Source organism: Athene cunicularia (genome assembly GCF_003259725.1).
Source record: "Athene cunicularia isolate RWA chromosome 1 unlocalized genomic scaffold, athCun1 chr1_part1, whole genome shotgun sequence".
In the NCBI taxonomy this organism is placed as follows: Eukaryota; Metazoa; Chordata; class Aves; order Strigiformes; family Strigidae; genus Athene; species Athene cunicularia.
In genome coordinates, this window is record NW_020799091.1 from 44,434,263 (window position 1) to 44,460,831 (window position 26,569).

At 34.3% G+C, this 26,569-nt stretch overlaps 1 protein-coding gene across 3 annotated transcripts in view; it reads right to left on the bottom strand.

Moving 5' to 3' along the window:
- Positions 1-26,569, bottom strand: part of MYCBP2 (MYC binding protein 2, E3 ubiquitin protein ligase) — a 173,446-nt gene that overhangs the window by 57,022 nt on the left and 89,855 nt on the right. For all 3 annotated transcript variants that reach the window (XM_026849212.1, XM_026849204.1, XM_026849219.1), the window contains 12 exons: positions 26,019-26,106; positions 22,285-22,337; positions 20,853-21,025; positions 20,378-20,522; positions 18,206-18,418; positions 15,680-15,735; positions 15,154-15,269; positions 13,951-14,048; positions 9,651-9,767; positions 8,713-8,853; positions 2,530-2,604; positions 184-408 (listed from right to left, as the gene is read on the bottom strand). In XM_026849212.1, coding sequence (XP_026705013.1) covers positions 184-408; positions 2,530-2,604; positions 8,713-8,853; positions 9,651-9,767; positions 13,951-14,048; positions 15,154-15,269; positions 15,680-15,735; positions 18,206-18,418; positions 20,378-20,522; positions 20,853-21,025; positions 22,285-22,337; positions 26,019-26,106 — 1,500 coding nt within the window. The remainder of the gene's footprint in view (positions 1-183; positions 409-2,529; positions 2,605-8,712; positions 8,854-9,650; positions 9,768-13,950; positions 14,049-15,153; positions 15,270-15,679; positions 15,736-18,205; positions 18,419-20,377; positions 20,523-20,852; positions 21,026-22,284; positions 22,338-26,018; positions 26,107-26,569) is intronic.

Genomic DNA, 26,569 nt, shown 5'->3' on the forward strand with positions numbered 1-26,569 from the left:
ACATCTAAAAGGCAAAAGACACAGTTGCATTAGTATTTATAATATAAACCAAGTTCAAAGGTTAGTATTTATCATAAGGGTTGGAAAAGCAAACCTGTACAGGGGCAGATTCTTTTGTTGCGTTTACTACTGTTATATACTGGTATCTATGAAGACATGAACTGAAGCTACAAGGATCCATACCTCGCCCACTGCCTTGACTTTGTTTCCCAGAACTAACATTCCAATTGGGATACCTCTAAGGTTAGGGCAGCTTCTGATGTTGTGACCTGATGGGCCAGTCTTCACTACCTTGTACACTCCAGGTCCACCTCGAAGGAATGGCATATCTTGTTCTTGCATCACTGCTTCCTGTGGGCAGTGTGAATTTAGGTCTTTGAAAAAATCATCAGTATTAGACCTAGATTCCTGAGAAATTAAAACAAAAGGCAAAACAAAACAGAATAAAACCTATTAATAATACCTTTGAACTCTTCAGATATGAAATACTTATTTCAAGACTACAATAGCTAAATTTCAAAGCTAACAGAGATACTAGTTACATTGTTAATTTTAGTGTAACTAACTACTAGTAAATTGCACATTATTTGAAGTTACCATATTACTCTTCATAAAAAAGTGGTAAAATGTAACCATTTATATAAAAGGAGTATCTCATATCTACAATTAGAGACAAATTATTTATTCTAACTGCTTTCACTAAACCTTGTTTTATACCGACATTTATCAGTATTTATACTCATTCCTCCTGCTATATTTGTGAAAATTTGTGAAAAGGTCTGGGGCTATGGAAAGGGAACTTGAATATTATCTCTTTCCAAATGATATGCTTCTTTTTTGATTTCCCATTTAGAATACATCGTTAATTTAGAGTAAAGGTAAAATTATGACAGAGTAACAGTAACACCATAGATTCTTAAACACACATGTAAATATTAGTGCATATTTATTATTTTCACTATGACAATAAAAATGGCCTGCGAATTTATTTCACCTGGTACCAATTACAGATGAAATATATACCCAAATCTAAAATGAGAAAACATTTTTTGAATTTCCTACCAAGTAAAGTTGGTAGTTACTGAATGAAGAGAAATATCAGCACAGATTTTTCAGCCAGCCATAGCTTAATAAAAAGGCTACTGTACAGAAAAATGAGGGACAGGAGTAATGTAATGCACAGTTATATCATAAGAGAGCAAGTGAGAAGCAGGAGCAAGCTCTATTATGCTTATAATGCAAATCATAGCTGCTTTTAAGACAACTTTTAATTTAAGAACTAAGTAATGCCCCATGGGATGAAACCAGTGGTTCACCTGGTCCAGTATACTGTATTCAGAAATGGCAACAGGAGATGCTCTTTGGAAGTAGCATACAAGTATTTATTTGTGCTCTGTCCCTGATATATCAACAGCATTTAAAATATTTTTATCATGGATGTTAGAGGGTATACCATATTTTCTTTACTGTTTATTTATGAATCTGATTTCTAGAAATCTGTTTAATTTCTTCTGAATGTGATGATACATTCTGCCTCCACAATACCCTGTAACAACAACTTCCAGGAGTTCACTCCCTGCTATGTAAAAGAATACTTTCTTTTATCAGTTTTAAATCGAACTTCTGCTTATGTTATTTCTTTTTTTAACTAATGCAATTTCATTTTATCTCTTTAATTATATTTTTTTCAGCTTTTTGGTATAGAAGTCTGTGCACTATGTCCAAACCAATACAGAAGTCTTTCCAAGAAGCCTTTATACAAAAATGAGTCTGTTCTGTAAATACATAACTTTCAAAGCAAATTAACTCAAGCTGAGGTAAACCAGTTCAAGGGAAAAAAATCTGTATGCTTTGAAGACAATTTAAACACTGTCTAGATCTTGATAAAATAATAAACAAGTTTGCTATTTTGGGGACAAAGATTCAGTGGAAAAGCAAGTTTTTAAATCTCTCAACAAATACATACAACATAGTTTCATCTTCATTACAAAGTTCATATAAAAAAACTTTAATCTCAAAATCACTACAATGCTGCAAAGAGATTTAGACAAACACTTCTCTAGATAAACTGCTTTACTGTATGAACATAACTTGTTCCTATAATTGTATAATTTTAGAAAAATATTAAGAATGGGCTAAGTATTCATTAAATATTTGTGGCTTTACTCATACAATCTTATTAGATGCTGCAACTTTGTACCCTTCAATAACAGAAAACAAATTTCTAGTACATTCTGCATCAAAAAGAGAATGAAAGCCTTTATTATGTTACTAGGCCATCTCCCTGAATTTCTCATGTTTCATTAAAAAAGGAGACTGCTACTCATGAATTAATGAAAAAGCCCTGTTTTTTTTTTTGTCATCCTAAAGGATGAGACACAGATACAGCATTCTATGCACATCTGCTATTTCCTGTAAAAATAATTCAAAGTGAAACAGACTTCAAAGAATATTTAACGTAAAGTTGAGTCACAAGGTACAATCTGAAAACATGAGAAAGAGTGTGACTGTTCCTGTCATTTAACTCACCTTAGGGGGTAAAGCTTTGGAAGTCCATGAAAAAAAGTCCAAATCCCTTACTCCTTGGCTAGCATTAAAGACATTCTGAGCAACAAAGTTTAAAAAAAAAGACACATATCAACAAAGAAATGGGAACAAAGAAACACTGGAGGAAGAAGCTCGAAGTACTATAATGCAAACTTGTTCCACAAGTAAATTTACTGGTAGAATGTTTTGTAAAAGGGGAAAGTTTTCTTTTCCTAATCAAGTCACTTCAGTCCATTGCTCACTATGGCAAATCATCCATTAAACAAAAACAGTTTAGTATGTCAAAAGCTCGAAATGGATGTAGTGTGTCATGCCATTTACTCAAAGAGCCAGACATTTCTACAAAGCTTGAGACTTTGTGCACAGAAAAATCCCACACCTCTGTTACAATGAAACAGTAGTTGCTTCCACCACAAACCAGAGTTTTCTAGCAAGACCATCTGCCGTTCTGAAAGATCATTTCAACTTTTTCAAGACACATGGACTTTTAATCACCAAGTCAGAACTGAAAAGATGCAGAAAGGCTAAGATCACTATTGTTGAAAGCAATTCACTTGCACAGAATAATTTCACCAATTTACAAATCAAAATCTTGGTCTTTACCAAAGCCAAAAATTTCAGAGTGCTGTAAGGAGAAGGACCACTAAGATTTCATTGGTTTTATAAAATATACAATGCATTTACTAAATTGTTATTAATTCTCATAAACAAATAGAGCTGTCAGAGAGACTTCACTAATTTTATAATCAACTGCCTATACTGTAGAAATCTGCACTGCTGTTCCATGTATTTTTTCCTCCCACAGAACATGCTAGGACAGCATTTTTTAATCACTTGAAAACATGAAAAAGAAGCCATCTTTTCTCCATGAACTGGTTTCTACTCATGGCAAAGAAATTTTCACTGTTCCTGTCAAATGAAAGATAGTACATATAATAGTACATATATAGTAGTATTAATAATAAGTATTTATGACAGAATCCTTTTGGCAAGTAACCATTTTATCAATATGAACAAAGGTCTCAAAATCTGATTTCCCATCCTGATAGTGGAACCGAGAGAAATCCCTGGACAGCAGCACATTAAAATTTAACAGTAAAGAAAAGAAAATGAATCCTTTTAGCAGAAACATGTACAAAAGACTCTTTGCATGTCTTCTCTGTATTCCTTTAAAAAACATTAACATACATATTAAAAGGAAGTAAATCCATGCTTCTGCCTCATGATAGAAGCAAGTTATCTAGCTATATACTGTTTGCAGAACTTCTGCTTACATTAAGTTTCAGTAATACAAAAACTTGCAATTTTGACAAAACCAGGGAAATTGTCAAACACCAGCATTTGTTTAGAATTTAGTACCTCTACCCAAAATTGAAAGAGGTACCAAGAGGTGCATTAGTGAGATACGTTTTGGGGCACCGGGGAAGGTGAGGAGAGTGTTATATTGGAAGATTGGCAGAGTAAAGGCTTATCAGTTTGACATAAGACTATGACAACTACATAAAGCCTGTATCTGCCTAACAAGAGTGTACTTCATAGGTATCCAGTGTAGTTTAACTGACTGATTATATTAGTTTGCAGCATATCTCCTATTTTGTGATGGAATTCTACTGTACAGAGAAACACGGACTATCCATAACTAAGATATTTATGTTTATATTTATATTTATGTTTCTGTATGCTGTAGAGTTGTATGTATAAAACATACAAAAGAAACCAAAGCAGCGAATTGGGACCATGCTGGCTTGGCAACACTGAGAAGATCAAACTAGAAGCTCTCCTCTGCTCTGGGAGCTTTAGAGCTTCCTGGCTATTAGCACACTGTATGACAGTTTAGATGAATAGACCAGGCAGGTATTTGAGAATTAAGTTTCCATTCTGAAGAAACTATTACATACAGGCTTTATATTTAGTCCTGCTGCTACCATCTGTAGATTTAGTTCATTTTTTCCTTTCAAGCTTTCCCTTCCAAAAACTAGAAATAATTTTGGGAATTCATACTTTTCCCAATAAAGTTTACGTTTCAGAAATTAAAAAATCAAATTACTTCATTTGGCCACCAAAAATCGGTAGACCATTAAGAAACATTTCAAATCTCAATACTTTTTTCAAAGCTAAGGCTTATCTTAAACAACACAACATAGTCCTACTCTCCAACTGCTTTCCATTGTGCCTAAAATGACAGTAGAAATCTCTTACGAATGTCCTTTCAGAGAACATTCACCATTTGAGGTTCTGTGATCAAACACTGCAGTCTACATAATAATTTTGATTCTTTCTTCCACTGCAGTAATGGTTTGAAAAACCTGCAGTTTCTCAATCCTGCTTGCCTATGGTGGCTGGGGAATGTAATAACTGGGCAATAGGGTAAAATACTACTTATAATAAAGTTTTACTTTACATTTATTTAAAATGAAGTAACAAAACCATATTTAGAATAGAATTTTTAAAAAGTCAAGTTCCAGAAATTAACCAAGATAAAATTCTATTTCTTCCCAGTGTGTACAGTTTTATGTTGTATGTATCTTTCTACTAAGTAGTGTGTGCAAGAATGAATACATAACTGTGTAAGGAACTTAACAAGTATTTTTTCAAAAACAGTCAACTCAATGTCACAAGACAGAAGGAAAAGTAACTACCAGGGATGGAAGCATCTTATTTGAAGTAGCAATCTATTAAGACTTATACTCTCATCCAGAATCTCCATGCATTAAATGACCTCATAATCTCATAATCAGATTACCTACAATGGACTGGATGCACAATTTTAGATCAATGGCTACACAGTAGTTCCTCATGAAAGGACAAGAGCAACAAAAGGAACAAATTTGACTCACAGATTTTCTAAGGTAAATGACCACAGATAAAGAGTCTGGTAATTATAGTGGATCCCTGCTTTCCTATGGTCATTTATCTTTAAATACAATAGCTTTGATCAAAATATACAGAAACAGTGTGTTTAGGAGATCTAAGACACTCACTGTTTGCTTTATCATAAATGGTTAATGTCAATAAACAAACCTAAAATGTAGATACAGTATATATAAGAGGCCAAAATTAACACTGCTCAAGCACTCTACTGATTTTTCTTTGTTCACTGTTCAATACAGTGATGAAACAGATAATTAAAGCTTTCTTTCTAAAACTACACTTTTAAAATATTTTACAAAACGTATTGAGAGATTTTATTTACTTAAGGAATAATTACAAAAAGCCTGCATATTTAAATGTGATCAAGTAATGTAACTGAAGTTGACAAGTCTGCACTCTCATGAGCTGAATAAAAATGGAGTCCAATAAAAGTAATATGACATTAACCTGAACAGGGAATACAATGACTAATTCAGCCACTTGATTTTCCATTTGTATTTTTAGCTGCATGAGACATTTTTCCAGTCTGTTTCCTTTTTCTGAAACCAATACTGTTAGAACATCTTTGGATTCCAAAAATCTTTTATATTAACAGATTTTTTTTACTACATTCTGCTCATCATGTCATTCAGTTACCCAAATCAATAGAACAGGATGAGCAGATATGCATTACTTCACAATTTAATCTACAGAACCTTTAGCATTTATTAGTTAATTGAACACCTTCTACCACGAGCCAATCACCTCTAGAGGACTGCACTGCTCAAATGTGACAACTCACAAATACAGTTCTTTTCTTAGACAATGCAGAGAAAAAAAGATGCATTTTTGAATATTCTCAACTTAGTAATTACCTTAAATGAGATTTTATATGAAAACTCTCTACAAAAAAAACAGTATCACTTTATGTAATCAAGATTTAGCAGGAAAAATGGCTTTAAGCTGAGCTATAAAAATCAGAGCCATACAAAAGAGTTTATTGGATTTCATCAAGTTCTGTGGTGAGTAATGCTAGAGCAGCATGCAGTAAAGACTAAGGCATTCATAAGCTAGCCACTGAACCTTGATTTTTGTTTTGTGGCCTTTAAGAAAGAAATAAAATGTTGCAAAATTTTTTTGCTTTTTCCTCTTCTTATTACAAATCTAACCAACAAATCTTAATGCTTAAACATGGTCATAATGAAATCTTCAGGACATGCTAAGTCATTTCAAAAATTTGAAAATATGAGAGAGATGCAAAGAAACCTTCCACCTGAAACTAGCTCAAAATACATCTCTTATTATACATAGCTACATTGTTATAATAGTTGCTTTTTTTAAGACTTTTGCTATGTTGGCCACTGTCTGCTTACTAATCAGAAGCTAAGAAGGTATGCAAGTTCTACCTTGTGACATTAAGGATGCAATGTAATTGGTTACTTAAAAGAAAATCAGGCATATCTACCTGCTCCTAATGGTCTAAATGGTATCAAAACTAATTCACAACACTGTTTAAAAAAAAAAATTGATACTACTTTATCTGAACTTTACAGAAGCAGAGGGAAATGTATGATAATTAAATGCTGGTTTTCACATTTCATAGTACCTGACCTACTTAGTCTAATGAAATCAGGATAATACTATCAAGATTGAATGTTTGTTTTTATTTATGACAGCCATTTCCTTTCAGTGTTTTCTCAGGGAGAACAAGGTATGTTCTTCTCTAGAACTAAGTGTGTAATAGAGACATTTAATATATTTCACCCCGTAAGTTCTTGCTAACCACATACATAACTGCTGAGCTCAAAAACTATTCCTTTCAGCAAGTAAAAAAGTATTAGAGTTAAGCTAAAAAAACAAAGAAACAAACAAATATAACAATGTAATACCCATACAGACTTATAGTATTTACTGAAGTTAACTAGTCAAGGTGAATCCACTTTTATCGTGGATGAAACGGTAAATTTCAACTGCTGCATGCAAATATTAAAGTTTCATGAAGGTATAGTTTAGTAATTATCTAATGAGTATCAATTTCTAAGGGCAAAAATACAAGCACCATTTTAAGCAAAGATTAGATTTTTTCCATGTTTTCATATATTCTACAACCAACTAGATAAATACACCTGTCATCACAGTGTTTGAGTGATCGCTGAGTAGAGAATTAATTTATTTCTCAAATGCAGTATTAAAGTCATTCCCAAAATAATCTCTTTATTGAAAGAAATCTCTGAATAGAATTAAATCAGCAAATAATTTATAGACTAGAAGGTGAATAGGAAGAAGATACAGTCACATCATATAACACTATTTGTCAGAACACAGGTTGACGCCACAGAGGATTTATGAATTGCCAAATTTGGCTACTAGCAAACAGCCCACTTTCACTGAACTGGGAATATCTCAGTTCTATGATAGGAAAACCACTAACAGGATCATATTACTGGCTGCAAGTGTTTAATCAGGCCAAATATTTGTTAATTGTATTCAACTGCAGCAGCAGCTCAGCTCACTCATGTAAGACAACAAATCAAATCTAAACAGCAGTATTTTAATTAGATCTAGTTCTCACATTCTGCCCTGAAGAAACCAAGGTACTGCCCATGCTGGGGGATGCACAAAATCAGATGAGCCAGAAAGGTCTGCACTTTCATAAAATCTTCGAGAAACAGTGCTTTGGCTAATATACTTTTTTCCTTCTGTATCTTCTTTCCAGAAACAGTGTAATCTTGTAGTGACGGTGATCACCATTAAAGTTATCCAGATAAATTATGCTTACTCTCATTATAAATTCAATTTTTTACTCAGTCTCGATGCTCTGGGATTCTTTGATTAGCTAATAATCGATGACTCAAGGATTCAGGTGTAAAACTCACAAAAAATATACACAAAAAACAGAGCCTAAAGAACTTTCAAGTTTTTAAAAATAGCCTCAATTCCATTGATTCACTGAAGGCTGCAAGCCTCTTCTGAAATCTTGGTATCAGTAGACCACTTTACAGACAATGACATCTTGCATCAGAAACACCTGGTGCAGACCACAATCTAATATGATTATGCTTTTGTACACAGTTATAGTGATCCTTGCACTTTTGTTTCTCTTCTAGAAGAGGCTTCAACATAAAAAGCCTTGTACCTTTCTACACTCCACCCTCATTACACAATAGCCCTCAAAAATGCAAACATATACAAGGTAGTATTTGGTAATTAAAATATTGTTTACCTCAGGACTCATTTACTGCCTTAATTAAAGAAAGTCTTGTAATGAGGATAGAGTGTACTTTCGGATATTTTTCAAAGGCACCTTTTACTTACGTCAACAGGCACCAGAAGGCTCTTGCCAAGATGCTGGTTAAAAGAGAGACACCAGGCTTCAGTGTAACCATTCATGTTAGGAACATACTTCTTTATTGTCTCATCATTCAGCCTCAGCCAAACACCATCATCATTGTGGATCTATGGGAAACAAGCAACAAAAACGAGCCATGCTCTCCTGTAACCGTTCCATAGCTAGTAAGGATTAACAGACTCCGGACAGACAACAGTAGCAAGGAAGTAACGATTTTCACTAGGCTGATAGAATGTAAGAAGTAGTAAAGAGGAATATTGACAAAAGCAGAATTTCAAAGCAATGGGAGGCATATTTTTTTAGAAGGCAAGGTACAAAGATAAACTTAAATCAGATCATGCAGTAATAAGAGTTGCTTCGAGAGAAAAGAGGAAAGCAAGCCAAGCCTTCATAAGCTGCGTAAGTTCCCCACTTTCCATTTTTTCACTGCTGATATAACTTTGCAAGTATTTTAAGAGTAATTTGCAAAAATATCCCTTGTCTATGAAGTTATATTGTCAGAAAAATACATGCATAGTAGTCTAACACACTAGTGAACTTTCAGAATTGTAAGTGAAAGATGAAATGAAAATGACACCTACATCTGAATTTTTGTGTAGAGTTGAAGCATTCAGTCATGAACAGCGAAATCCTTAGAGGTATTATTGTAAAATGAACTCTAGGAATTTTGTCTCCTCATATCAGAGTCTCAAAAGTTTGTTACACAGATTTTCAAGTAAGTAAATTAAAAGGAAATGACAGCTCAAAAAACTAAATTAGTAAATATTCAGGTTTTTGTAGTTTATACTCTTATATTCTTAAGTTGAATAGGTCAACATATAAACATGAAAAAAAAACCCCATTATTTGCATGAATTAACTTTACATCTTAGCCCAATTTTCAACAAAAATGTCTTATTAATTACCTCGTCAATGAAAGTGATGGATCCATTGACTTTCACTATGCCTATTTGCTCACTCTGAAGGGAAGGGTGGCTACGGATACGAAGCCCTGCACTGTCCTTGGCCACAAATTTGCGAACCTAAGAGAAGCAAAGGAAGACAGTAAGGAAGAAAAAAACTGGAACAGAGCTCTCAAAGAGTAAAAAGAAATAGGTTTAACAGATACTGAAATGCTAGTAATGAGATGGCAGTCTTAAGAGTTACAGTTTGTTGCTAGTTTCCCATGGCTGCTGTGTATAATTTTAATTCTTTATTCTAAACAATAAAATCACAATGTTTAAAAGCAACCTAAAAGTGCATTGACTCAGTCTTGGAAACATCTGTTATGCCATACAGTATTCAGTACAAGCTTCCAATTCTTTTAACTTCTGCCCCAGCTCTTCCATTTTATTCATTCTTCTAGGTTTCAAGAGTTTTGCCTTTCCAGATTTAGCATTTCTAGTAACTGATGAATCTAAGATTACTGGTTCTCATTTATGCTACCATAACATTCTGTTTAGTCAGCTTTGTGGCTAAAATTTGTATATTTTCCTTAGCTAAAGCGTTTACATAGAAACAGAATTTAGAAACAGAAATAGAAATAGAAATTAAATAAAGAAAGATCTGTCGTCTACTTTATTTTTCAAACAGCTATTTCAATAGTTTGTCCCTTTTTCACTGGTAGGTTAAATCAGATGCTCGTTACCAGTTTGATTTACTACAGCCCCCAAAACCTCCTAGTTGTTATTCACTATAATTTTTTTTTTTTTCATCATTCAAACACATTATCAGGCACCTGTCCCACAAAGAACAAAACACAAGCCATCCTTTTGGTCTCTGGTTTTAAGAAGTGCATATATTCTATGCCTGTGGTATGAAACCTTTTTCCTGGAGGGTTATTTTTGTACTCCACATGTAAAACTGAAAGAAGTATCAAGTGAAGTATGGACTCAATCTTTAACTTAATATGAAGCACAGAGTGATGTGGAAAGAATAAACTCAGGAAAAGGTAATGAAAAGTAACAGTTAAGTGCATGAATTAATTTTTTTCTCCCTAAAGAAATTATTATTTTAAGAAATGGTATTTATTTCAAAGTTAACTTTAAAAAAACCACAAAATGTAAGCATGTAAAGAAGTTCAAATGTAATTCACCCCAAAACGTGCAAGTTTTTGCTTACTAACAATCCGGTTACTCAAAGGATTTAGATTTCTCTCAACAGGCAAAACTAAGACTTCCAAGGTCCTTATAAATATATAAGGCTGAATCACTGATGACAGCATTCTCAACACTGTCAAGCACATAAACAAAGCCTTGCAAATTAAGAGTCCCTGCATTAATTATCCTAAAATATTACTGCAGAAAAACATAGGATGGGTTGGCTAGAACATGGATTAAAAACTTGAGTGTGAGTTGTTCTTCCTCTAAATTCAAGATTTGAATATGCACAGGCCTGGAAAAAGCATGTTTCCTCTTTGCAGCAGCTAACTAGTTAATGGAAAACTCCAAGCTGTAACTATAAACTGTTTAGGTATCAGAACCACTGACAGACAATGCAACAAAAAAAAGATGGAAAGTTCTCTTATGCTTATTTCTCACAATTGTCTGAATCTTCTGATATAAGCGCCTCTTTACTTGGAATGTTTCTCTATGGCACAACTGTTCAGTAGCTCTGTTCTGTAACACCTCCATAGTCAGTTCTTCCATGAAGCCTACACAAACTGGATTCCAACTAAAAGAAGTGACTAATGCAGAAAGGCTTAGTAATTAAGATGTACATCTCCCTCACTGTGTGCAAGCAGTTTAAGAGCTGTGTTGCTGTGGCTTCTTATGTGGTGAATCTGAAGAGGTACACTTTGCAGAACAGAAATGTACGTTGTATAGGATAAAGCAATTTTAAATAAGGGAGTTAACCTTCTGTGAATGGATGAAAAAAAACATGCCCTGCCCAGAGCTTTGGATTTGGTGGGGTTTTTTTTGCAACTGATGCTAGCTAGTTGTTCAGTTATGGGAAGACAGTAGAAACAGTCAGAAGATGTTAGTGAGTAGTCATTCTGGTACCAGTCTTGTCGCTTCCCATTCAGCTAAACTAGGACTGCTTTCTAGTTGGTTCCAACTACCGTGAATTATATTACATAGATTGAAAGATGTTTCCCTCAACAGGATGTGGAATTTCCTGCAAATTAGTTCATTTAAGTTCCACAGCCAATGAGGAGGCAGCAGTTCTTATGGATTATATTCTCCAGGCTGAATACAGATCACTATAATAATCTCCTTTACCAACTTGGATGGACAAGAAAAACAGATTTTTACCTGACTGCAAATAAAAGACAATGAAAAAATCAATACAAAATCATAATATAGTATCCATTTTCAACTTGAGATTCAAATAAGATTTGACTAGAAAACTGAAATGTTCCACTGCCTCGGTGAAATTATTTTGGTGTTCTAGCTGAGAACAGATCACTGCTGAGAATGCACTGTTAGTGTCCTTTGGTTATAACCATCTGTAATTTTGGGCTGACAAAGAAGAGGAAGAAGCTTCTACAGCTCAACTAAGCCCTTTTTCTCAGTAAAACCTGATTTGGTATACTGGACTGTCTCTGATACATGTCTAATCTGCATTCTTGGCTTCAGAAGCATGGAGCACAGAGTGCAATAATTACCTTCTGGTATTATTTATAATACTGCTGTTCATACACAAAGAATTATTCTAACTTGGTTTGTTATGTGATTTATTATGACACAGAAGAAAGAAGACTAATAAAATGATTTACCATGAAAGGTCTAGTGTATTCTTGCAGCAGGCACTGCAGACACTATATACAGGACAGAAAGACGGCTCCTCTTTCAAAGACTACAACTTGGAACAAGAAACAAGACACGCAAGCAGAACAACTCAAGGAGATGATTAAACACTAGGTAATGCCTCAGAACACCAGAGGCCTAACTTTTATCAAGTATTTTAAACTGTTATGAAGACTGTTACTTGACAAAATGCAGCTATTATGTATGAACCAATCACCTCAATTTCCACTGTAATAACTGAGAAGACAGCACTTCCATCCAGTAATTTATCTCATCTTAGACTAGATGTGTCTCATTTTGGTGACAGCAAACACCACATATGATGATCAGCTTGGATGGAGATATCATTAAGTTCTGTGAGATGAATCTCAGCCAGTAGGAATTGGGAGTTTTAATTAAGATAATGAAGTAACCAGGAAGTCTTCCTTTCAAAAGAAGGGAGAAAGCCTAAAAGTATTTTTCAGAAAAAAGAAGTTAAAAATGCAATGAGGGATAAAATATTGTGTGGAAACTGAAGTTAAATTTACTGTTTTTATTCTGAGGTGTGGGTGCAGGGTAAAAGAATCTTGTTAGTGGCAGAAACAGATGGTATATGCATTTACAGACTGGGGAACTGTATAACAAAGTTACTGTTTCTGATTATTCAGAAAGCTGGAAAACAACTAAATCAGGACATGCTGTATAGGTAAGAAGATGGCAAATACTTGATCCTTTTTGTAACCATGTATTTCTTAGACACCTTAGCAGTTGTAGTAAGACAGGGAAGGATAACCTTGTGTTATTTCAGAATTCCACACCTTTTAATACAGCTTTTTTCCATGAAAAAAAGATTTAGCACTTCACTTAATATCCCTTCCTTTTGCATCTAAGTGGAAGTGAAAGAGGGTTCCCTCATCTGCGAATTTTCCTTATAGCACTGCCACAACACCTTTCAGCTTTCCTCTTTTATGTGTGTCTACTTTCATCCTTTGGGGTGGAATGGTAAGGTGAAATGTAGAAGTCAAAAGCTACAAAAAGGATAACTTCTAAAATTAAATCATGATATTCTAAGAAAGGAAGATATAACAAAAGAAACTAATTTTGGATTTTATACTGTCTTAAGATCTTAACCACAAAACAAAATCTTTGTAAAGCCCTTTGTAAAATTAATTTCATACTACAGTATCAAAGAACTAATAATAGTGCAGAATGCAGTCTGTGGCTTTCATAATAGTTGCACAACATTTGTGAGATGAGCCAAGACTAAGGCAGTTTCTGTAGAGCTTCTAAGAGTTTTATTAATGGACAGACAGAAAGAAAACGTAATGAGTATCTTTCATGTTATCCAATATATTAACTTCATTCCATTCAGCACATTAAAGTGATTTGCAAATATCCTCAAGCCCTGCACCACTATAACATGATAAAATATGTACTAAACAACATTAAAATCCCACCCAAATGTTACTATCTGGTTTTGTTTTTCATTTCTCCAAACCTTGTTTGGCTGAGGCTCTGCTTTTGGTTTAATAAGTTGTGTTCCAGGAGGTATCATTCCCTTTGGAGGATCTTTTACTTTCACTTCTAGTCCAGCATCTATAAGCAAACAAAGACTACGTTTTAAAAAAATATACATAAGAGGAGAGATCAGTCAAACAGTAACTACAGTTTATCTGTGCTGCAACTCAGGGTAGGATAACAACCACTTGCTTATCTGTCTGCCACAAACAAGACTTTCAGTTGCTTCATGGTACAAAGTATTGCTTTCTCAACATTGGTTATTTTCTCAACATGTAGAAATTCACAGATATATAATTTCATGTTGTTATTAGACATCTGTCACACCTTGTGTACACAGCACTATTAGGTAATTTTGTATCCTAATAGTGTCTGTAGGGTTATGTTTCAAGGAATGGTGAACACAGAAGACACAAATGTTTGAGGGGTGGAAGTGAATCGTCCTGGAGAGGCAATAGCTTATTCATGCTATACTGCTGCAGGTGCTAATCGCAAAATGTGAGAACAGATAAGAGCCTTAAAAGCCAAGTTGCACAAGCAGAAAAGGCCTATAATGTAAACTGCCAGGATCTTTAATTACCAACACTGTTATAAAACCAGAAGGTACTAGAAAATATCTCAACACAGTAACATTCTCAGATTGTGAAGAAATATACATGTAAAGAAACATTTTAAACTTAAGTAACAGATGGATATAACCTTGAGTAATAATCTTATAGAGAAAATGTCTCAGCAATCGCTGTTAAAAATCAAACTACAGAAGGTCAGTATTTTGGAGGGGGATTTGTTTCATTTTACAGGGTGACCCTTTGAAGAGCAACAACTTGAAAAGAAGCAGCCAGACCTAGTGATAAAACTGTTGATTTCAGTAACATTATTTTAAACATGCATAGGAGTAACAGAAGGAATCCAGAGGTATCAAGAAAACAAAAGCTTTGAAACAGAGAAGAAACTAAGTGCTACCAGTACTTAATCAGTTAAATGTTGACAGAATTATGCATCAAGCATGGGTACACGAAAGCTTGAGAGGGAGTTGGATAGAAGGCTTCAAACCCAAAACTTGGGTGCTAAGTTTTGCTATGAACTGTAACAATAAATCTTATGACCACTGAGACATACATTTATCAGTATACAAATTGAATATAATATAAATTTACGCTTAAGTACAGTGAAAATTAAGTACCTATTTCAATGCCATCTATAGTAACATGAATGGTATATAGACCAACAGCTCCAGGAGTCCAGTTTGCACAGTATGTACCATCATTATTGACTCTGATCAACATGTTTTCACTGGGTCTAGGCATAAAGAAAAAAAATACAATTGAAATCATGAAACAATTATTGTCTTCTTGGAAATCATCTGTAATAGTTTGGAAATTATTTTTTGTATCAGATCATCTAAATACCATTTTCCCCTGTCCAATGTACTAACCCCATATTATTTATTATGAAGTTATAACCTTCTATGACACAGTTATAACAAACGATGAAAGAACACATTCAGAGACTAGGTTACACAAATAAGGAATCAACATTAGAACAATTAAGAATGAAGGATTTAAAACAATATCTCTAAATGTAAGAAACAATTTTTGTACTGTTTCTACCGTTACCTGGCAGTCAAACCCTGTGATTCTGGGAGTAAGCAGAAGTGACAGAACATGCTAATTTAAGTCATTACTAAGAAGTAATTTTTTAATGTTTACCTCTTTGGTGTTGGCGAAGCAAAGCGTAGTTCTTCAAAAGAATAATTTTCATATGCCTATAAACAGATTAAATTCAACAAACAAAATGAACAGTTTTGGTCATGAATAAAAGAAAGCAGAATGTTTTCTCAAAGAACACACTAATCTAGCTTTACACTCACCAGGTGCATTGATCAGGGAACATGAAACAAATTCCAAAACACAGAAAATGAATCACAGATACATTTATACATACAGGAAAAAAGTATCTTTGCTTTCTCTTTAAATTCCCATTATGTAGATAATAAAGATAGCTATTGCTAACAAAAAAACTTTGTTCACAGTCAAGTCTCAGTCTCTGAATCTCTTCTAATCTCACTTGTATAAAAATCCTTTGAATGCAGGTAGTGCACTGAGGACCATGAGAAGATAAGAAAGCAAATATGTTGCAGGTCAAAAACTGTAAAAACAAACTCAAAAACAGTCCAGTGGATTTATCAATTATATTCTGGATTGTTTTTCTTTCTATTCAAAGTGAAGAAGAAATTCCCTCTATAGTGATGTGATATTTCCATTGATTCCCACTACAAAAAAAACCTGTTTCACTTCCACAGTTTCTTGTGAAATGACTGCACTGAAAAACCCCATAAGAAGTAAATAATGGTAGTTCTAAAACTGCATGAAGTACCTTAACAAGAATCCTTCTGGGCTGCAATGGTTGCTGAGTTACCAGATTCCCATGTTAAATCAAAAACAACAGGGGAACAAGAGGCGGGATAAGAACATTTGAACAAGGGTCTCTATACAAGGATATAATTTTGGGTATCAGTCCTCCAAACATGTCATAATTTATTGTCATGAAGTGAGAAGCTGGAGTTTCTAATCATATTTGGATATTTCTATCAGGTACCAATACAACATGCAGGCTGGTGTAAAACAAAAAGGTCAGGGGACACCTGCATTTTATAACGAAATGAGTGTGCTCAGTAATGCAGAGAGGGAAGTAGAAGAGAATATTTACATTTTCTTGAATCAGTAAAGTTGTTGATAAACTAATTAAATACTGTAGGTAACATATTTGTATTTCCCAGAATGTCAGACCGTCCTTAATTTAAGCAGCAAAACAACAGCTCTCTTCTGAATAATAATAATAATAGTAAAAAAGTTAAAGTCTTGGATGGAAAAGACTTAACCTGAAGAGAACCTCTGGAAGATTTGTTCTAAAGGTGTCAAACACAGAAGTCAAGCATGTTTTAACAACAAGAGAGAGACACTTTTTGTATCTTATTGGTGTGTGTCTTTTACCTTTACTAAGATTTGTACTGTTATTATCTACCAAGATGAGTTCAAGTGAATACCTGTGGTTGCATCTGATCTTACCCTGATCTAATTAAAAAAATGATTACGTGTTAACTAGCTAACATCAAGCATTCCTCACTCAAAGGGTCCATCAAATCTAGAAATTATTTTCTGAAGGCCCTGCACTTGGTCCACCCACCATTTACTCCAGGGTATCTAATGCACTGCATGATGTGCCACCACCAGTTGTATGAGTCAATTTGACACCAATTACTGGAAAACAAACACCTGTGGACAATGGTTATCAGAAATTCCATCTGGGTTCCAACTTTTAATAAGTAATGTATGCCCCTTCCCAAGTCACTGGTAAAATTACCAATTAGTATCAAGCCAAGAAGTGATCTCTGCAGTACCCCCCCCAAAAAAACCCAACCAAACCAAGCCAATCACACTTGTCTCCTTGATGTACACTCCTTGATTGTAATTATCTTCTCAGACACGTGATTTAACAAGTTTATAAACCATTTGTTGTACACCATATTGATTTTGCAGTTCTTTCATCGATCCATTAAGTCACTATTTAGTAGCCAGCTGCACTATTTACACAGAGCTACTGCAGCACTATCCCTTGCAGAAAACAACCCTGTACCCTCTAAAAGATGCTAGTTTGCTAATTTTTTTCCTCTAAATCAATACTAACTGCTGTTTTCACCTCTTTAAAAACTGTTCCTGGCAAAGTCTCTGAGCTGATCCATTTGACAGCAGATTTCAATTTCAACAGATGCTGTTTAATATTTATGCACTGACACACAAATCATTTGTATGACCTTTTTACCCTGCTGAGCTTTGATTTTTTCCTGTGTTCACCTATTCTAGTTTTTAATACAGATTCACTGCAACACTCCAACTCTATATGGACACGTTTGACTTCTCCTCCACTATTTCAATAGCTGTTTTCACTTCTCCTGAGCGACTCAGACCAGTTTGTTTATCAGTGTAATCAAAATCACAGACAAGTTTTCCTTTCAAATGCTGATCTAGTTTATAACTGCTTTAGAGTCTAGACAGGTGGCCCTTTTGATGCAGCTAGTTTTCTGTTGAACTTAAATATAATCCAAGTAATTTATAATTAATGTATTTCTAGATTGCAGCTAACCTGAAATATACTTTTTCCTTCTCCTTTGCATACCTTTACACACTTTGAATGCTGAATCTTATAGTTATATTGCTGAAATAACAGCAATTTACCTTCATCATTGTAATAGCAATATATCGAGCTTCTTTTACTATCATTGGCTCATAGGAAGAATCAAGCTTTGGTGAAGGAAGTCCTCCAAAGGTCATATCACTGCTAGGGGAAGCAGCTGTTGCAGGACTCCCTGGTATCCGCTGCACCTTTTTAACTTGTTCTTGTTGCAAAGATGTTTTTTTCTGAGAAACAGGAATAGCTTTGACTTCTACCTGCAATAAGACATGGAATACATAAGATGATTCCAGGAGAAAACACACACACACACACATTCTTTTATATCCGATAAGGTGCAGTGACAAATTGCTTAGAGCACTCACTATAAATCCAGCCGTGACAAAAACCTATGTGCCTACATTTAAAAATTTACAAAGCCAAGCACAGCATCTCTGAAAAATGTAAATGTATAGGAGAGAAGCACCCAACTGCCTTGGCACATGATCAGTAAGGGCCAGTGTCAGTTCTTCCCATCCCAGTGCACTCCCTGGGAACCCACACGTCATCTGGTATGCCTAGCTAAGTTTTCCCACAACAGTAAATACTATGAAGTAAGAAGAGAGCCTTCCAAACGAGTGCACAGGTTTCAGAATGAATCATCAGGGCCTGCTAGATCTGGATCAGCAGTGGCCAGACTGGATCTTGGCTAGCTCTGCTACCATACCACATCAGCACTGTCCATTTATACTGTGCTCTTCAACACATATTTTAACTTTTTTTTTTCCCCCCAGAGGTACCACAGATATCCATTAGTGCAGGTACAGTCAGTTGTACATAGGTCTCTGAGGGAAAACAGTAATGCTTTCTTCTCATTGGTAACAACTGTCAAGATTAAAAGCATGGAGCTATGGCTAGATGGCATCCTGGCTTAAAGAAACTGCTACCTGAAAAACAGACTATATGGAAAATAAGTTTATGCATTACTCATCCTAAATCTGCAATAAAGTATGTTTGAATACTGCAGATTTCACGCATTGTTTCATCAAAACTTGACTTAATTTACTGGAAATTACATCAGTGTCTTGTGCACTGAATGAGTCCAACAGAATGATTAAACTGAGATTTGTGTTACTTTAATACATTTAAGTAAAACAATAATTAAGAAATCCAACAATAATTCTGATATTTTGACATATACTTTTCCTGACTGATAGAATAAGATCACTACTCGATTTTCTATTTCCTCTGTCACAAATTTAAATTAGTAACCACACCTGTGTTTGTGACTAAGCTGATTCATGACTGTTGTGTTGCTGTTGTAGACTCACTGTTCATTTATGAGTTTACAGCTCACTGTAAGATAAATCTCACTTACTACATCTATACAAAGAACAGTTTTGAGAGATCTTATCACAGGAATCATGACTTTGTAAAATGGACTTCATCTACTTTTGAGCTTAACAAAACCAACTACTCCACAGTAATAGTGGGCTTTAAAACACAGATGTAACCTAATTTATTATAACTACGTGAAAAATATTTTGCGTTCAATTTGTTTTGTCTGCATGCTTCGTTACTTCAAACCAAGCAGCCAAATTTTATACATATCACATAGGTTTTACTCCAAAATGTGTTAAAGATTTTCAATTTCTTCCTGAAGCTGTCATGAACACTTCCTTTCCAGTACTTCTACAACCAAAATAAATTAAAAAACACAGTGATTTAACTGTAGAGGCTGAAGGAAAACGCAAGAATCCCAGACCCTGCTAGTTATTTTTTAAATTTCAAACACTACAGGAACCTCCAAATACTAGAAAAAGGGGAAGTGCTGTTCTGGTCTAAAATAAAGTGGTAATAAAATGGTCCATCAATGTGCTTCTGATTCTTCTAATCATTACATTTATTCAGTCTACAAGTTAAAATACTCTTTCTTAGCTTACAAGTTAAAAAATAGATTGTCATCTTACACATCATTACCACCAAATGTCACCTGCAACTGATTATTTCCAACACTACACAAGTGTAGCTCGTTGCAGACAAGATATAAATTGCATGAAATGGTGTTGACATAATTGAGAATTTAATAATTCTGTGGATTTAGAGGTAAGTAGGTTTGACTACACTGAATTTACAAATGTCACTTTCTGCAATATATAAGAATATTCTGTGGAATAACTATAATACTAAAAGACAACATGATGAAGTATAAAAACAGCCAAGACGACAATAATTACCTTCATATTAGGAACATGAACAACATCTCCATACTGGTCTTTTGTTTGTACTGTAATAACAGTTGGCCAACCACATCGAATGTCATCCTTATTCAAAATCAATGATGTTTTTTGAGGATCAGCATATGAATCTGGCTGAAGCCACCTACATCAAAGAAAAACACCTAAACATTAAATCTCTTCTAGCACCCCAGAGAAATTCTTACTCTGTACAAACATGACTTCCAGCAAAGAAAGGATGCAGAAGGTCTGAATACATAAATGCTTCTACCTAACATATTAACAGAAAAAATATGGGCAAATAGTTTTACTTAACTAATATTTGATATAACAAAGTTTATAGCTTTGTTTATACAGACAAGCAACAGCGCACAGTTTTAAAAATTTAGCAGGTAACGTTTTCTACTTTGCTGCAAAACTTAAACATTACAACCTTGACGTAATGGGTTTATTCAAGCAGCACACAAACTTTTACCTTGCAAGTCGTCCACCACTTGATCCTGGTACACAAGCAATGAAATCCTCCAGAAATGACTGCTCATTGCTTTGTACCTGCAGTGGAAGATTTCCTTCGAGAGCTTCCAAAATGGTTGGTGAGTGAGATAGTGCCAAGCCCTTCCCAAGAATGCCAGAGTGAGATTTGCACACCTTTTTTTATTTTTTTCCAGAGGTTGAGTTGGGGGTGAAAGGATGGAGACATAAAACAGTTTTTCAGTATCTTACATGTAGACATTTTCCCATAATATGACACAATTAAAACAGACATTTTAGGAACTGAAAACTGTTCAAGAGAGACAAGAGTGGATAAACTTTGATGAAATTAAAAAAAAAAAAGTCAGCTAAATCTATAAAACATTAATTTATGTCAAAAGAGATCAAACAAGCTTGAGTTGAGGAAGAATTTCTGGAGGAAAGAAAAAGGTAACGTGAACTTTCATGTTAAGAGTATCCTAAATTGTTGAATTGTGATCAGGAGTAGAATGAAGAAAGCAGTTCTGAAAATGTGACCAATGAACATGTTCCAAAAGAAAAGGCTAGAGAAATAACTTCTAGAAATGCAGATCCCTTAAAGAAAGGGTGAAAAGAAATCCCTTCTTTGTAAGAAGGGAAAGAAGGTAGATAAACCACTGAACAGACATGTCAAAAAGCAAAAAGGAATCCATGACTTGCATGCACACTCCCCTAAGTCACATTTTGAATTAGAACATGGTGGGACCAAGAACATATTGCTGAAAAAATATTTCTTCCAAGGAGTATCTGATTTTCTATTTTCTGTTTACTATTCTATCATCTAAGGCCTATGTACTGGTGTCATACTGTAGCACTGATATATTTTTCACAGCAAGTACTGTAACAACAGAATTTCAAAACAGTTGCCCTGAAGATAATTATAAAAGAAAGAAAACATGAAAACTCCTTCTTCACTGTCCATTGTCAGCTAGGGGATATAAATTTGGAGTTACTGACCAGCATTAGCTACCATCACAACGAACAAAATACCATCATCAAACCAGAACAACCACAATAATATTATTTGGGACGTGATAAGTGTTACTGCTCAACTGAAAAAGTGATTTTAATTCTTCATTTACAAAGACATGTAGAGGATTAATTCTGGCAACATTTTGAATTTGATAAATTGTGCAACTTAAGCCAAACACTTAAATACTTCGAAATATATTTGGTCATCTAACTCTCTGTGTGATATTTTATGCTTTTTTTTCCTAAGCAGATTTATTATTAAAAGATTTAATGTATATACTAAACTCCCCTAAGACTTAAGCTGTTTTATAATAAGTTTTAATCCTTATAAAAACCTTACAACTGATTTTCTTCTGTAGCAGTCAAAAAATTCCAATGAAATTACATGTTTAAGTATGTTGCAATAGCTAAAAAGCCACAGTTACCTGTAAGGCAGCCTCTTCAAGAATCTCAAGGTCTTCCTCAAATTCATTACCTGCTGTAAAAATATAAACACATATTTTTCATAACAATATTTAAATTTATCTACATATTGTATGTAGATGTACAAATGTAAATGTAAATATTGAATGTGAAATTCAGTTCTGTTTAGTTAAGCCTTTTATGTTAAAAATACATTTGCCTAATTGTGTGTAATATTGTTTAACCAGCAGCTGAAAGATTAATATTTTGAAGTAACAAAGTAAGCATGCAGTAATGTGTAGTTCAGTGCACAAGCAAATAAACAATATACATTACACAAAAGAAAAATTTGGTATTTCTCTTCTTATCTCCAAGACAGTATGTATGGCAAATCTTTGGATGTGACTAGATACCTTCCAAAAAATATTTTGGGAGGTCAGGATGGTTTCTGAGAAGCAGTACCTACGAGTATGTACCAGCCGCTCCCTTTTAAGACCTTATCCTACTAACAGTATTTGAAAACTTGATAAACTCTGCAAATTTTGTGAATTATGATTCATCCCAAAACATAAAACTCAAATACAGTCTACTACACAGTATTTCCTTTTCACAAATACAACCCAAAAGTCTGATTCCAGGGTGACCAGAATTGCCAAACACAGTCTTTTAATAGAAAAGTAAACCAGATAAGGTTACTGTATTTCTACTCTCTCTCAAAAACATGTCAGGCAATTCTACTAGTCAGAAGAGAGAAAGAAAAATGAAAAGAATCAAGTTCTAAGGCATTTTTAAAATTCAAAGAAATAAAGATACTTAAAAACTCTGCTCTCAGAAATAACTTTTACCAAATTTGAAACAATTAAGTAAATAATAATGTTAAATATCTTGATCAATTTCACATTGCTGTTTAGGTTAGAAATTTGTCACAGAAAAGATTTCTTTCTTGTGAAGAAGTATTATAATTTAAGTCTTGGAGAACTGGCAAGGAGGAGGTGTAGCCTTCTGAACGTGGTAACTCAAAAAGTATTTGGGTGTACTCTCAAAGATAAAATTTTCCCAGTACATGAAGGGATCACGGTCCGGTCCATCTTCCTTTGGAGCAAAAAAGGCTAAGCCTTCTTGATGTTCTTTCAGAAAACTTTTCCCCCCCCTAATGATTCTAGAGGAATACTTATATAAGTATTTGGATATTTGTATACAGAATATACCCACAACAACAATTACTAAAAAGCAAGGTACCTCTTAGTGAAGGACAACCTCCTTAAAGTCAATATGACAAGATAAATCATGCAAATAAAACTGAAGATGTAAAGGTCCTACAAGGATGTAACGACTAGTAACTCTGGTCTGAAGTCAGTTCCATCATTCTATTTTCCTTGACACAAAGTCATGACACTTCTTACTGTTTTAATTAAAATTACCACGTTTTAAGAGTGCTTAATTGGATCCAGAGGTCTAAAGAGTATCTGGGAAATGAAGCAGTATTTACTTAATCTAGTTTTGGGCAGTGAAGCATGACATAATGAGCTCAGATTTAGGTATTAAAAGATATCTTTATAGCAAATGGAGGAGAAACAGGTTCCTCCTTTGGGTGATTAATTAAATTTTTCTTACATCTTCATCTTAATACCACATGAACCATCCTCTGAAGATGTCCAAATTAACTCTAAAAGAAGGTTAGAGCTTCTAGCTTATAGATACCTAACTTCTAAATGCCAAAGTTCAAGCACTGTAAGTTAAATTGCTGACTATTTTGTGGAGTGAGCCTTTTTCTTAGGGTACTTTCTTTAGCCCATACATGTCGACACAGAGGACAAAGGATAGCATTGTAAAAATCACAAAATAAAGTATGAGAAGTCTAATAAAAAGGACCTTTCTCTGCATATGCCCTACAAGACAGTCTTTTATATAATTATATAGGTTTTTCCTAAAGGACACTCCATTCCATGAGTAAGATGATAGTGCTCTGCAGATGAACCATGGCAGTAACAAAAGTATTTTTTTAAGACACCGTTTCACTTGCAGAAAAAGGTAGAAGATATATAATCTAGAATGCAGAAAAAGAAAAAATAGTCTGATACTAAGGCATTTAAATGTCTCTTCAGAAAACCACGTTCTTGCATCTTTTTCTGCGATACCAATCAAAACACCTAACCAAAGCAGAATTACATGCAACTGAAAACCAGTATAAAAAGGCTGTACTGTGCCTTCCATTTGCAAATACTACCACTGCTGCCTATAATTCATCAGTTTTGTTTATTCACAGGGTCCAGTGGTCTTGGAGTGAAACAACACACGTGTATGTCATTAACACTGTAATATTATCTGCAACACTAACAGACCTGGCTGAAATCCTTGAGTTGGTGTTAGGTAAACTGTCAGATGAATCAATTGTAGTTATGTTGTTAATCAGGAAACTCTTTACAGGCAATGCACCTATCACCCCTCTCTTGCAGATGATACACAACCACTTTTATAGGTGTCCGAGACCGCACATGTAACTTAACTGCATGTTTTATTTCAAATTCCTTCTATCTGAAAGCATATAAAGCCAATTGATGTACCCTCTAATTTCCCTTGTGTTTTAGACATTCAAAATCAGAACTAAACAAAGAACTTTTTTAGAGAGAAGTACTAATTATTAGAAAACCTGGGAAATTGTTAGATGTATTTCAATTTCAGCTTTTTTTTTTTTTTTTTTCATAGGAGAACAGTAGTACAAATGGGTGCTAGTGAAGTCAACAAAACTCATGTGACTGGATGGAGGATAACAGAAGAGGGCACTATTTAAACTATAGAATTGCCTGTACTTTTGAGAGAGAAACATAGATCTACCAGTGCAATTGAGGTGTCTTTTTGCAACACAAATTTAGAAATTTGCACATTCAAATATACAAGCAAAACATCTGGTTAAAAAATCCAAATTAGGTTTTGTGGTTATAACTGCACACTTATCAATGCCTTCCTGCACATTAATACACACTTCTAGTGTCATTAACAATATTTGAGCTCTCGTTTGTACTCCTAAATTAAAATGATCAAAAATATATCCTATTATTGATTATAAGCCTGTTTTTCCTATTCACTAATGCTAATTAGGAGAAATGCTATTACAAAGAATATGGCTGCATAATTAGAAGTTCTAATTCAATCTCTATATTAATTAGTTTTCATAAACTCATATTTTTCCTTACATTTTAAATTACATTTGGGTTACTGTAAACTTTTATTTGCTGCATTTGCTGTAAAAGTATGTGAAATTTTTTTTTTAATTAAAAAAACAAACTACAGCATAAATATTTGAGGCTATAATGTCTACAGATGCAATGGTCACTTTCGATTTTAAACAAGTGATTTTTAAATTTTGCAATTCAATGTTGCAGGTATTTTTCATTCACAAAGGTGTGGAGTGCAGGGAGAAAAGAACAGTGAAAGAGAAATACAAATAAGATACCTGCACATTTGTGAAGTACCAGGAGGAAACTGTAGGACATAGCTCGTACACTGATACACTACCTGTGGATTGGGTGAGTTGGTTCAGATTTAAATGACCAGGCTTCCCTCCTCCCCATACACACGAAGGGAACAGCATAAGCAGAAAACACTTTATTATCTTGTTTGATTAATTCAGTTTTAAGAAGTATTTTCATATTATTATCTCTAACTAAAAGAAACATTAAGTCTCAAAGGTCATCTTGATTCAGAAAACCTGAAACAATGATGAAATAACTAAGTATGTTTTTTGAGTAGGACTTACCAATAGGAAGTGCTAGATCTTTCTTCATCAAAGCCGCTGCACATGATCCTCCTAAATTAGCCAATTCTTTCTCCAGCTGAATAATACCCTTAAATTGGAACAAATTTCAAAAGTGAAAATAGTGTCTAAGAAAATACATCAGAGACTAAGTTTCCCTGACACTGCTTTATCCTAAGAGATATTAACTGTGTATTCCACTTCGAAGTTTCTCCGTGATATACTTCTTGCTGCACAACTACTGCCATATTTTGCTGTGACACTGGCCAGCGTACCAACATTTTTAGAACAATTTCAACTAGATATGAGTATTAATAAATGGGTTACTGTGCTTCTGGTAGCCTAGTAAGAACATGTAAAGTTGATAGGTGTCTTCTGTCTGGTTAAAGAGAAAGGAAACTTCCTAATACAAAAAACCCCCAACAATCGATACATATTCAGATTGTAAAGCAATGCCTCTTCTAAACTGTACAGATATCATACCACACAAGCTCACATTCCTATATTGTCTAAAGGTAACTTTTCTCCCTCTTTCCTTTCTCTAGTTGGAGCAG